The sequence below is a fragment of the Felis catus genome, chromosome X, assembly GCF_018350175.1.
Source record: "Felis catus isolate Fca126 chromosome X, F.catus_Fca126_mat1.0, whole genome shotgun sequence".
Lineage (NCBI taxonomy): Eukaryota > Metazoa > Chordata > Mammalia > Carnivora > Felidae > Felis > Felis catus.
The window spans coordinates 2094584-2108509 of NC_058386.1; the positions used below are offsets into that span (position 1 = coordinate 2094584).

General features: G+C 57.7%; 1 protein-coding gene across 2 annotated transcripts in view; it reads right to left on the reverse strand.

Annotated features, from left to right (window-relative positions):
• Positions 1 to 13592, reverse strand: part of PRKX (protein kinase X-linked) — a 75998-nt gene extending 62406 nt beyond the window's left edge. For both annotated transcript variants that reach the window (XM_023249502.2, XM_023249503.2), the window contains exon 1: positions 13172 to 13592. In XM_023249502.2, coding sequence (XP_023105270.2) covers positions 13172 to 13358 — 187 coding nt within the window. In that variant the 5' untranslated portion in view covers positions 13359 to 13592. The remainder of the gene's footprint in view (positions 1 to 13171) is intronic.
• Between the last annotated feature and the right edge of the window lie 334 nt (positions 13593 to 13926).

Below are 13926 nucleotides of genomic sequence, written 5' to 3' on the forward strand. Positions count from 1 at the left end.
AGCACCCTTCAGGAAGCCTCCGGAAACCACCAGACACTCCCCGGCAAGAGGGAGAGAGAAAAGGTCAAAGGATATTTTCGTGCTATGATGAACGGAGGCGTGACCCCATGCACTTCCCTGAGACATTCTCAGGGGAGCCCCGCGGGTCCCCGGGCCCCACTTGGAAAACTATCTTGGGCTCCCCATGGCGACCCATCATGCAACCGCCAAGGTCCTCCAAGGGGCGTTAAATGGGAGTATTCTGCACCCGGCACAATTCTGCGAACACGACAAAGGCATATGTTCGATATCGGTTAGTTTCTGCTCTGCAAAGGACACAAACGTTTCGTTTGTAAGGTTTTATGATGCGCCCTTGTCACCCTGCGGTAACACGTCCGTGGCGATCGTTAAAGGGCCCCACGCACGAAATCCGGGCATTCAGAAAGTCTCGAGCAAACAGCACGCACCCTGACGTATCACAGCCGGATGCAGGATGCCTTCCATGGAGAGTGCTCCCAAGGCTTCCCGCGTCAAAGCACAACCTTTCCTCCGGGCCCAAAGGTGCCCCTGGAGAACGTGATGCAAATACGTCCCCCTCACAACCGTCTCTCAGAGACAATATCCCAATTCCCTCAAGAGTTTTGATATGCCCACTCACCTTGTCTTATCGCCTCCCCCCATCCCCTGACATGCGCCATCTGTCAAGCAAATGCATCGAACAGGACTGCTCTCTGCACTACGGAGTTATTCATTCCTTCGCCGAATAGTGAATTTTATCAAACGCCTGCTGTATGTTTTCCTACCAGCGTGTGACGTTCAGTGAAGAAGCCCGGATGCCCAGCCGTGGTATGGGACACCGCTTCGGGAACAAGGACCGTCCAAAGGCACAATTTCCAAGCCACCTTTTGGGGTGGAGCAGGGGACCACCTGTTCTGCTGAGGAAGAACCCCCGGCACCCAGCTTTGGAGCCGGACGCTGCTTCCCCATATAATGTGGCAGCCGGTCTCGGTGGAGCCGCCCTGTTCGCCAAAATCCAAAGAAGGACAGTATGTCCGAGTGCCCGAAGGGATGTCACCCAATCAGCCAAACCCCTTTCAGCTGCGTATCCTCCACTCAAGACCGTGAGCACACGTCCCGTGCGCTAACGAACGTGAGAAGAAAAACACGCCACAAAATACCTAACCCAACTTAACAAAAAACGGTAGGTTTTCACCTTTAAAGGTAGGGAACCCCCACCTGCTGATACAAGAGGTAAAGAATCCAGACCACAGAGCCACCTGTCAAAGCTTCCCATTGACGGCTTTGCCGCGAACATCGCAAGCTCTGAACAGTGTTCTCAAGTTCACGCCTAGACTCACTCCAGCCGGATGGCAGTGTTACTCAACTGTTTCCTCTTTTGTTTTTTTATTTTAATTTTTTAATGTTTATGTATTTTTGAGAGAGAGAGAGAGAGAGTACAGGAGGGGCAGAGAGAGAGGGAGACACAGAATCCGAAGCAGGCTCCAGGCTCTGAGCCATCAGCCCAGAGCCCGACGCAGGACTCGAACCCACGAACCGTGAGATCCTGACCTGAGCCAAAATCAGACGCTTAACTGACTGTGAGCCCCCCCAGGCGCCCCTCTACTTTTCCTTGTGAAGGAAGATAAGCCCCCCGGGACTCAGAGCAGCTGTCCTGAGATGCGGCGCATTTGGGGACACATTTCTGGAGCAGGTGGCCGCTGACTTGTTTTCCTCACACTCCCTTTCGCGGCTTGTGTGACGGGGAAGCAGCAGAGGGTGGTTGATTGTGTGGTGGCAGGAAGCCAGGCCGACGCCAGCCCCAGCTGGGAGGGACACCCCGAGCCCCACGAGAACGCACGGCCCCGTTCAAAGAACCCACGGGCCACGAGCTCCCAAGGAGCAGACTCTGAGCCCCCCACAGGAGGCGGGGCACCAAGGGGCTGCCCGGAAGGCGGAGTGAATCCAGGAAGGGCTGGGCATTTCTGAGCAATGTTGCCAGCAATCTTCTTGCAGCCCAGAATCTTGATCAAAAGAAGACACTTGGGGTGAGCAGAGAGAACACAGAAAAATGAGAGCCATCAAGGAAGCGGGAAGGAAGAAAGAAAACAACAGATAGAAAAGGAAAGACAAGACAAGCAGACAAAACAAGTAACAAGAAGCAAGTAGAAATCCATGCAATTAAAAACAGGAAGTCGACTGCGGGGGGGCGGGGAATCGAAGAAAAAACAAGCCGGTTCTTGGAAAAGATCGATACAATGGACACATTGGGCTCTGTTCCCAAAATAAAAGACTGAACGGTTTAAGGATATCGACCAAGGCCGTTGGCAACCGTGTGGACAGAACTGGAGGGTATTATGCGACGTGAAATTAGTCAGAGAAAGACAAACGTCATATGACTTCACGATAGGAAGACTTTAAGACACAGAACAGATGAACACAAGGGAAGGAAAGCCAAAATCATATAAAAACAGGGAGGGGGAGCAAACATAAGAAACTCTTAAATATAGAGAACAGAGGGCTGCCGGAGGGGTTGTGGGAAGGGGGATGGGCTAAACGGGGAAGGGGCATTAAGGAATCTACTCCTGAAATCAGTGTTGCACTACATGCTAACTAACTTGGATGTAAACCAAAAAAATAAAATAAAATAAATAATAAATAAATAAGTAGAATCATAAATTAAAAAAAAAAAGATACCGACCAAACACAGAAAAGCCTTCATAAGTAAAATCACCTGACAATATAACTCAACTATTCGGGGACTGGGGAGTCATTACTGATTTTAGGGTTTTTTTTTAAGTTTATTTATTATTGAGAGACAGAGAGAGACACAGCATGAGCATGGGAGGTGCAGAGAGAGGAGACACAGAATCCGAAGCAGGCTCCAGGCTCTGAGCTGTCAGAGCAGAGCCCGACGCAGGGGGGCTCGAACCCATGAACCGCGGGAGCACAACCTGAGCCGAAATCAAGTGTCAGATGCTTATCCAACGCCTCCACCCGGGCACCCCATTCATTACCGATTTTATTTTTGTACATACACTTGCTTTTTCTTGAAAGTGTAAGGATAACGGGATCCGGGGCCCGGGAAGGGGAAATTCTGGACACGTTACCATTTTAACGCCCTTTCGGTTGGGAGTAATCACTCCCAGCTGGATTTTCCGACTCTGCAGAATGATTTCCTTTGAGGTTGTCCCCAAACATAAGCTGGCCCAGAATCCTCCGGCCGACGGCCCAGCTACACGCCCCCCAGCAGGCACGCCCGGGCACACACACAGTCCTGCCTCTGTCCGCCCTCCGCAGTCCCATCCCGGGGGCCCCGAGCATGACAAAGGCCCTCTTTCTCGGAGGCCCAGCTCTTGCCGGCCACACCCGGCCTCACATGTGCGCGGCCCTTTGTTCCGTGGAGTGGCTCCCGAGATAATGATGCAGCGGGATGAAATCATCCGCCAAATTAATCGCCAACCACTTTAAAAGAACTCTCTGGGGGTTGCCCTCCGAACCTCTTTGATGAGCTGCCTCGTCAAGAATATGTCCAAACGAACCACCTCAAGACAAGGACTGTGATTTCCGCACACGAGAGCCGCGCAAGACAATGGGGCAGCGGGTGCGACGGGTGGGCAGCAACTCGTCCATTTCGGCAGGGATCTTGGGGGACGGTGCCCTTCCTCGGCTACTGGCAGTATGAATTTCAATATGTCCCTGAAGTTCCACGCACTGTGGCACAGAACACGCTGTACCCAAGGTGGATGTCTGTCTCAAGCATGGAACCACCCAGGTGGGAGGCATCCTGGGACGCGCCAGGTCCAGCCTCGGCAGGCTTCCCGCCCTGAGCGGCATGGGAAGCTCCAAGCAGGTCTTGGGGAGCCCACGGGACACCTGAGCTGGAAGGATCGCCCAGAGGGGTCCTACAGGAAACTCCTACACCCGGACAGGGTTGACCCGCGGGGCTGGAGGCAGCCCCCCACCCTGAAGAACGTCTCTGCTTGGCCTCGTCCGGGCAGGAGGAGCAGGGAGGCATCTGCACCCCGGAATGTGCACCACTTACATCCCTGATACAGGTGCCCTGCTGGGGCGCGTCTCGGAGCTCGGGAGGCTTGAAAGGACAAATCGCTGGCCAACTTCGAATGCACCGGGCGGCTAAGGACCGCGTTGTCTCCTCTTCAAATGGAATCCGGATGCCAACCGGACTCCCATGTAAGTGCCCTAACGCTGAGGCAGAAATGGCCCATGGGGTCCATCCCACCCGGCATAGACGCGGAGACCCCTACCCACAGGAAGCAGGGGAAAAGGCTCCCGGAATTAGCTCTTTACACGCTTTCCTCGTGTTGGTGGTGTTACTGTCTCACGAGCTAACTCGGACAACAGAGCCTGGCAAGTTAGACCAAAAGAAGTGTCCGTGTTATCAAATCAGTCAAGCAGCTCTAGACTCCTCGCCAACAATCGCATCTGTCCTCCTGATCTCACTCCTCCAGGCGGACACCAGCTCTGCTTCCGGGATGCCACGTGGCGAGCCTTCCGTCCGGTTCAGAGCTGCGTGTCTGACTGTGCATCCGGGACCGGACTGAAGCTTCTAGAAGGGAAGGTGGTGTCACCTCCGCTTTGAGCAACGCCACCACCAAGGCTCCCTTGTAACAGGAGAACTGGTTTTGCTTGCCCAGCGCAGGGGACGGGTCCCACAGAGGTGGCAATTAGTCGAGGCAGAGGAGGGCACAGAGGTAAGATGGTCAATTAACTCAATGAATCCCTTGTCTCTCCACCCTCCCCCCGCCCCCGTCTCTCACTCACACACACCCCACTTAGAACTTCATGCATAGCTAATCAGACCTAGCATTTCTCCTCCTAATGGAAGAGTTTTCATTGTTAATGCGGTTTGTCCATTTAGGGAAGTCGGTGCGGCTGGAGAAGGGGTAGGCCAGGCAGGAGCACAGCCGCCCCACCCCACTCCACTCTCTAAGCGGTGCGACTTAAGCGGGAGCTGGAGACAGAGTAATGCCTTCACCACCAACGTGCTACCTGTCACCCAAATCCCCAGAACGTGTGAATGTTAGTTTACATGGCAGAGGATAAACTGAGTTTCCCGGTGCTAATTACACACGCTAAGTCGTTGAGTCGAAATAGGGAGACGATCCTCGGTGCGATGGGTGAGTCCTTACAAGTGGGAGGGAGGCAGGGAAGCAACACTGGAGACACGGAACCATGAGACCTGACCCAACTATGCCGCGCTACAAGATGACAAGGCGTCATGAGCCAAAGAAGGCAGGCAGCATCTAGAAGCTGCAGAAAGCAAGGAACCGGACTCTCTCCTGGAGCCTCTGGAAGGGAACGCAGCCCCGCTCACCCTTGATGTGAACTGAACCCAGGGGCACCCGCCTTCAGACTCCTAACCTGCACAGCTGTGGGATTTAAAATATGCGTGTTATTTTAAGCCACTAAGTGTGGAGTAAGTTGTTGAGCAGTCATGGAAGACTCATGTGGAGACAAGGCCCCCGAGAGTGATCACAATGGGAGAGTAAGCAGAGATGACCTTGCGGTGGGCTTTCTGGGACCCCTCCCCGCACCCCAACTGCCAAACCAGGAGATGGAACAAAGAGGCAAGGCGGGGGGGGGGGGGGGTGAAGACTCTTCAGCGGCCTCAAGACAAGCATATGCGGAAGATTCAAGATCTACTGAATGGCACAAGCTCCAAATCCAGACAAACACCACCACCATCCGTCCCTGAAATGACAAGCCTGCACCACGCTTGGGAAGCGATGATGAGGATGATGATGGCCACGATGATGATGGCGATGCTCGCCTTGGTGAGGCGTGCCTACTTCCTAGTTGATGCCAAAGGACAGCAGACACTCGTGCTCATGGCTGAAGCTCCGCAGCCCTCCTCAGAGGACACAATAAAACACAACACACACCCACCGCACTACGTGAAAAAGTGAATCTGGCGAGTGACCGCCTCGACCACGGAGCGTCCCAGCCCTTCACTGACCCCTGCTCGAGGACCATGTGGGCAAAACGTGGGGATGAAGAGCCAGGTCCACAGGCATCCGGAAACTATACCCCATTTAGTGAATACGGAGCTGGGAATACGGTGCTGGGGAGGCATGGTTTCTGTCCCGGTCACTCAGCCCAGGACCCTGAGCGCCAACCCTAACACACTGTTGGTTCGTAAGTGCACTGACCACTCTCCAGTAGTGAAAGAAGAAAGGCAGGGCGAAAGCATGGATGAGGCACTACCACAGGCTACAACGTGGATGACCCCTGAAGGCGTTACACTGAGAGAAAGAAGCCAGCCACGGGAGGATTAACCCCGTAGGATCCACTGATAGGAAGTTCCTGGAACAGGGGTTTCATAGGGACAGAAAACGATGAAGAGGTTAGCAGGGTCTCAAGAAGGGAGACACGAGGGCGTGACTTCTTAATGGGTGTGGGGTTTCGCTTGGGGGCGACAGGAGTGTTGGAAGTAGGGGGTGGTGATGGTTGCATACTACTGTGAATAATTTAATGCCACTGAGTTGTACGCTTAAAATTGGTTAAAATGGTGAATTTTATGTTATATCACTATAATAAAAAAATTGTTTCAGGGGCGCCTGGGTGGCGCGGTCGGTTAAGCGTCCGACTTCAGCCAGGTCATGATCTCGCAGTCCATGAGTTCGAGCCCCGCGTCAGGCTCTGGGCTGATGGCTCAGAGCCTGGAGCCTGTTTCTGATTCTGTGTCTCCCTCTCTCTCTGCCCCTCCCCCGTTCATGCTCTGTCTCTCTCTGTCCCAAAAATAAATAAACGTTGAAAAAAAAAATTAAAAAAAAAAATTGTTTCAAGAAAAAAGAATTAGAGGGGCGCCTGGGTGGCTCAGTCAGTTGAGCGTCCAACTTGGCCTCAGGTCATGATCTCACGGTTTGTGAGTTCGAGCCCCGCGTCGGGCTCTGCGCTGATGGCTGGGAGCCAGGAGCCTGCTTCCAATTCTGTGTCTCCCTCTCTCTGTGTGTCTCTCTCTCAAAAATAAAAAAAAAAATTTAACGTTTTCCAAAACAAAAAAAAAAAAGAATGAGAAAGTTGGGCTGCCCGACCACATGGCGTGGAAGTCACGGAAGGTGACTTCCCGAGACGTGGAGGGACCCAGATTTATACACCAGGTCCCACAGACATCCCACCAGATGGGGCGGACGTTCGCCCTTCTTGGTGGAGCGTGAAGGAGACCCACAGAGCGCCCCAGGAAAGCCCCTGGAACGCGCAGCATCCCAGATCCACGAGCGGCACGCAGGGTCCCCGGGAACCAGTAACACCTCCCACCAGCCATTCCTTCCCAAGGACGAAAGAACGCCCACACCCCACGCAGAGTTTTGCTAGAGGTGCTACCTGAATGCACAAGGCACCTTGAGGGTTGATGGGTTGTGGTGGCTGTATTTGGAGATGGGGTCTTAAAACAGGGGATTCAGGTAAAAGGGGGTCAGTATCGCAGGCCCTGACCTCATAGGACAGGTGTCCTCAGAAGAGAAGATTAGGACGTGGACACACACAGAGGGAAGGCCATGTAAGGACACAGAGAGAAGATGGTGTCTACACGCCCAAGAGAGAGGCCTCAAAACAAACCGGTCCCGCCCACACCTGGATCTTGGACTTCCGGGACCTCCGGGACTGTGAAGCAATAAATGTCTGTTGCTGAAGCCGCCCGTCTGCAGTGCTGTTTCTCTAGGCAAACTCAAACGACAGGGTAAAAAAAAAAAAAAAAAAAAAATGTAGTCTACCCATTCCATCAAATATTACTTGATCATAAACAAGAATGAAATACTGACGTATACTACCTATACATACGAAACTCAAAAACATCATGCAAGTGAAAGAAACAAATTAAGAAAGGCCCCATCCTGTATGATTCCGTTTACATGAAATGTCCAGAATAGACAAACCCATCAAGACAGAAAGTAGACGGGTGGTTGCCAAGGGCAGGGGGAAGGGAAACAAAGAGTGATTGCTGAATGCATAGAAGGTGTCCTTCTGGGGCGACGGAACTGTTTAAGAACAAGACAGAAGGGAGGGTTGCATATTGGGAATGTGCCGAATGCTCTCGGGTTTGTTCACTGCCAAATTATCTTATGTCACGTGAATTTCAATTTAAAAGAGTTTCATGAGTGTCGGAAGTGACGAGGACCACGGTGATCATGACAAAGAGGGTACAAAGAGGGAGGATGCAGGCAGGTGTTGAAGGGAAGGTGGGGATGACGGTGTTGGTGATGATGGTGGGGATGATGATGGTCATGATGACGATAGGGTTGGCGGTGGTGGTCACCATGGCCATGATGATGATGGTGTTGGTGACGATGGTGGTGGTTAAGATGATAACCATGATGGAGGAGGTAGGACGTGGGCAGGTGTCAGGGACAAGCATAGACAGAGGTGATGGTGACGACGTGGTGATCTTCTCTCTCAAACACAGATGTATCCACAGCCCACCTTGCGTTGCCTGATGCAGCACCAGCTTTCCCGTTATTTAACCCAAAAACCTTGGAGTTGAAGTTACTCATGACTTAGTTCTCTAAGTCACTGTTGCAGACGGAATGTCTGCGTCCCCTCCCCCCCTGCAAAATTCACGTCTTTGAGACCTAAATCCCAGTGTGACTGTATTTGGAGACGAAGTTTCTAAGGAAGAAACAAACGTGAAATGAGGTCCTAACGGTGAGGTCCTCATCCAACAGAACCCCTTCTAAGTGTCCCTGTAGGAAGAGACATGGGAGGATGCACCCTGTCCCCACCCCTACACGTTCAGCTTGCACGTGAAGCCCATGTGAGGACACGATGAGAAAATGGCCATCTGCGAAACAGGAAGCAAAGTCTCACCAGAAACCCAATCAGCCCACATCCTGACCTCAGACCTTCAGCCTCCAGAATTGCCAGAGACCAAGGTCTGTGGTTTAAGCTGCCCACTCTGTGGCAATGTCTCCCAGCGGCTCTACTGGGCTAATACGGTCACTTTCACACAGCAAATTGTCTGGGTTCAACCTCCAAATGGTCCCAGAAGTTGAGCACCCGGTAAGATGTCCCCGATTCTAAACACCACATCCTCAAGGGTGCATGCTCCCAAGCCTCTGCCCCCAACAAGCCCCAACAAAAACCTCTGAACCCACGGGAGATGCGGTCACGGCTCAAGATCCTGCAGCCCCTCCCCCAGTGCTCACACCCGGCCAGCCCTGCTCTGTGCCTTCTGGTCCCAGCTTGCCCGGCCCCACACCAGCCACAGTGACCTCCTGAGAGCTTCTGGAACACGTGCACGGGGCCCCGAGGTGGCCCTGGGGTTCCAGAGCACATTCTGGACCGGCAGCATTGCTGGGGACTTGTGAGGAATGCAGAGTCACAGGCTCCAGCTCAAGGGAGGGGACCCAGGAAAAATCTCCAGGGCGGGGCCGGCCTCGGCCCTGCAGGGGATCGTGACGCGGCCCAAACCTGAGGACCAGCCACGGTGCCCACGGTCTTGTCCGCAAGGGAGCCCCTGCCTCACCTTCCAGGATTTGATCAAACACCTCCTCCTGGGAACGGCGGACCCCACAGTGCCCTCCACGTGCCAGCACGGCCCGCCCCCGCCTCTGCGTGCCGTGGCCCCGATCCCAGGACGCAGCTCTCTCCTCCCGCCAATGGTACCCACCGTGCACCCGTCTCAGCGCAGGGTAAACTCCGAGCTGAGTCGTCTATGACCTCCCACATCCGGAGGCAGGGGCTGGGGGAGGGGGATGGAGGGAGTTACGCACTGACGCAGATGAATGTTTGTGTCCCTGCCGTGCCCCCCAGCGTCATGGCATTCACATTTGCTGTTGGGCCTTCGGGACGTGTTTAGGATTAGGCGAGGTTGTGACGCTGGGGTCCGCCCGGGGCTGCGATGAGCTCCCTTATAGGAGACACACAGCCCAGGGCAGCGGGAGCGGGATTAGGGCCAAGTTGGGGGAAGCGAGAGGGCGCGAGAAAGTCCTATCGGTGGGGAAGCAAAGCGATTGCCAGGACTTTAGGCAGATCCACCTACAGTCAGTGATTCACGGACAAAGGTCTCCTCGATCTTAAGGAAATACAACTTTGTGATTGTGCCACGTGTGAACTAAGCAAATAGCAGGTGGTGACCATGAGCCCCCAGGCTGTGTGAAGGGAATTCGCTCTGGCCTCGACTTGGGGGTGTCGGCCGCCATAGAAATGTACAGGATGGGGGCGCCTGGGGAGCTCCGTCGGTTAAGCTCCTGACTTCTGCTCAGGTCACGATCTCACAGTTCGTGGGTTCGAGCCCCACGTCGGGCTCTGTGCTGACGGCTCAGAGCCTGGAGCTGCCTCGGATTCTGTGTCTCCTCCTCTCTCTGCCCCTCCTCTGCTCTCGCTCTCTCTCAAAAATAGCACTAAAATTTTTTTAATGAATAAATAAATAGGGGAATAAACGCACAGGGTAAAACTGGAGAGAAATGCATCCACCGCAGAATCTGAAAGCCGTGCCTGCAGAAACTGGGACGCCTTGCACAGGGTCCACGGTCTCTCCGACTGAACCAAAGGCAACATCCTGGTTGGGATCTTGGGCCAAGAAGGAATCAGGACGCACGGAAGCTTTGCCAAGGGTGCACGGGACGGATGTGGGGATTCCCTGCGAGTGTATAATTATTTCAAAACATGTATGTATATTTTTTACTTTTTTATTGTTTTATTTATTTTTGAGAAAGCGAGAGAGGCAGAGGGCAAGCGGGACACAGGCAGAGAAGGAGGGAGACCCAGAATCCAAATCAGGCTCCAGGCTCCGAGCTGTCACCACGGAGCCCCGATGCTCAAACTCATGAACCGCGAGATCATGACCTGAGCCGAAGTCAGACCTGCGACGGGGACTCGGCAGTCCTGTCCCGTGGGCGCCCCCACCCCCCCGGAGCACCCAGCTGACAGGCACAAGTGACGGGTGAAAACACGGCAGGGTCGGGGGGAGGACAAGAGTGAGTCACACACCCAAGGGGAGACGGGCAACGGGAACCCACACTGTGTGCCGTGACCACGAAGGGAAACCTCCTCCGGGGCGGAGCCGGGCTGTGCCCTCCCGTCCCGAATTATCCTGCACAGAAGGTCCTGGGGCGTGGGCACGGTGGTGGAAAACAGAGGTGCGGAGGGCTTGGGGGCGTCTGGGGAGCGCTCCCTCCGCGTGTAGGGTGTAGGGTGGGTCCCTGTCACGGAGGACTGCACTCTCACGAGGAAAAGCACATAGAGATGGTCTATGGGCGCCCGTGTGGCCTGGGGCCCCGTGAGGTCGCCCGGCTGCTCGTCCCCCTGGGACCCACTGCACCTTATGTCGGGAGCTGGAAGGGACACGCACGGGCTGCGGGACGGGACGGCCGGGGCGGGACGGCCGGGGGTCCCTCCAGACTTAGTCTCCGGGGCCGAGAGGGCTCAGGTTCACGTTCCTCAGTACTGAAGCACAAGGTTAGATACACCACCACAGAAACTGCACACACACCTCGGTCACTCACACCCCTGGGTCTCTCACATACACATACTTGGGTCTGTCTGTCTGTCTCTCTCTCTCACACACACACCCCTGGGCCCCTGACCACGCTCTGTAACCTGACAGCTGAACACGCGCCCCCAGCTCTCCGTCCACACCCCTGGAGCCCGCAGGAAGTTATCCTTGAGGAAGGAGCCTCGTCCCCAGTAGGAGAGGACAAGAGGCAGCTGGACAGAAGCGGTCACCCTCCCACAGCCGGCCCTCTCCATCCCCAAAGGCGGCGACCTTCTATTTTTAAGGACAAGACGACCGGCTGGGCACCTATGCCCACGGGGCCCCGCGTGACTGCAGGCGGCAGGAGAGGTCAGGTCCACAGCCCGCCCACACCCTGCCACGGTCCTGGCCCGTGGCCCGGGCCCGTCTGACAATAGAGCCATGCCTGTGCCCAGAAGCAATACAATGGGTGGTTCTGCGTGCCAAGGCTCCGCGGGTCCCCCAGCAACTTTCCATTGTTCACTCGGATTTCCACATACCCCCGGGGTCACCGCACTGGCCCGCGTTCCCGGCCCCCCCTGCTGCCCCCTGCAAAACACAGCCCGCTTATCCACCAGCCGGCTTCCGGGAGGGAGGGAAGGAGACGGGCACAGAGAGACAGACAGAAGGATGAGGGAAACAGCGACAGGCAAGCAAGGAGAGGTAGAGGACGTGCGACCCGGGCCGTCCTCCCGAAATCGGGTTTCCTGGAGACCCTTCCTCACAGCCGAGTGCACAGGGCAGGGGGAGACCCCGGAGGGAAAAGAGAAGGTCTGCCGGCGTGACTGACCCTAGGCCACGACCTCGAGTTCACGGCTTCCTGATTCCCCGCCCAGCTTCCTCCTTTCCAAAATAGGCTTAGGGGACCCAGGAAAGTCCCCGAACACCCCTGTCCCAGGGTGACACGGCCCCTTCCCCACGCGCTTTCTGACAAAGCGCACGTCCCCCGAACCCTGTGGGCAGCAAAGACGTGCTAAGTAGCCACAGGCAGGTGGTGGGTGTCCACAACCTGAACCCGGCACCGCCGTGCGGTCGGGGTTTTCTGACCCCACTCGGGGCGGCCCCATAAGCCAGCGCGTCTGGGGATCCGCGCGCCCAGGGAACTCGCTAGAAATTCCATGCAAGTCAAAGGGACGGGACAAAGGGAAATCAGTGTCCGGGAAGGAGCCCCAACTTTCAGGCGCTCAAGGCGTCCGTGTCCCTTGCCGCCCCCCGCCCGCCCCGTGACGGGCGCCCCGGGACACCTGTCCCCGCCAAGCCGCCGGTGAGGTCTACGCGGAAGCATCCTGACGCTGGGCACAGGGACGCTGCCCAGAAAGAGTTGTGCAGGTGCGTGTGGCCGCCGCCTCGGTCGCTCGGGGCCCCTTGGCTGGGAGGGCGGGCGACGACCCCAACGTGAGGTGACCCCCCCCCCAGGAACTTTCGTGACGTCGGGTGCCACGGACACCTGGGGCGGCCGGGGAGGACGGGAGTCCTACCTAAAGGGGCTTCTGGGGCGCGGGGCCCGGGCGGCCCGCAGGCGGGGAGGCTCGCGGGGGGCTGGAAGGGGACTGGCTCCGGGTCTCGGGGCGCCCACAGGGGCCAGGGGCGCACGGCCGGGACTCCCCGCGCAGACGCGAGCGGCCAGGGCCGGTCAGGGGGGCGGCCAGGCGACGGCACACGCGCGCCCTTTGTCTGACGCCAGCGTCCCCCCGGGCCGGGTGCCCCGCGCGCCCTACTCACCCACGGTGGCCAGCGTGTCGAAGTCCTGCAGGCGGTAGGCGGGGGGCTCCGGCGAGGGCGCCTCGGGGCTGGGGCAGAGCGCGGGCGCGCCGTCGGGGGCGTCGGCACGGCCTCCCGGGGCCTCGGGCTCGGTCGCCTTGGCCGCCTTGGCCGCCTTGGCCGCCTTGGCCAGCCCGGGCGCCTCCATGGGGGCGCGCTCCAGTCCGGGGAGCGCGCGGGGCCGGGCTCGGCGGGACGCAGCCTCGGAGGGCGGCGCGGCGGCGGCGGCGGCATCAGCGGCGTCCACCCATGCGCGTCCCCCGCGGCCCGGCGGAGCGGCGGGGACAATGGCGGGGCGCGGGGCGGCGCTCACTGAAGCAGCAGCAGCAGCAGCAGCTGGTGGGAGTAGCCGGCGGCCTCGGAGGGCGGGCCCGGGGGCCCGGGCGGCGGCGGGGGCGGGGGCGGGGGCGGCGCGGCCGAGGCGGGGGGCGCGGCCCGGGCCGGCGGGGGCGACGCGGGGTCCCGGTTCATCCCTCGCCGCCCGAGTCCGCGGCCACCCGCGCGGGCGCAGCGTGCGCGCCGAGGGAGGGGGGGCCGGGCGGAAGCGGCCTGGGCGGGGCCGCGCGCTCTCCCGCCCGCCCGCGCCCGGCCCGGGGACCGGGGCGTCCCCGCCGCCGCCGCCGCCGCCGCCGCCACGCCCCGCCCCCGCCGCGCCCCGGAGCCGCCCCCGCCAGGCCGGGGCGCGCGGGCGGGCGGCGCTGGGGTGGCGGCCGCGC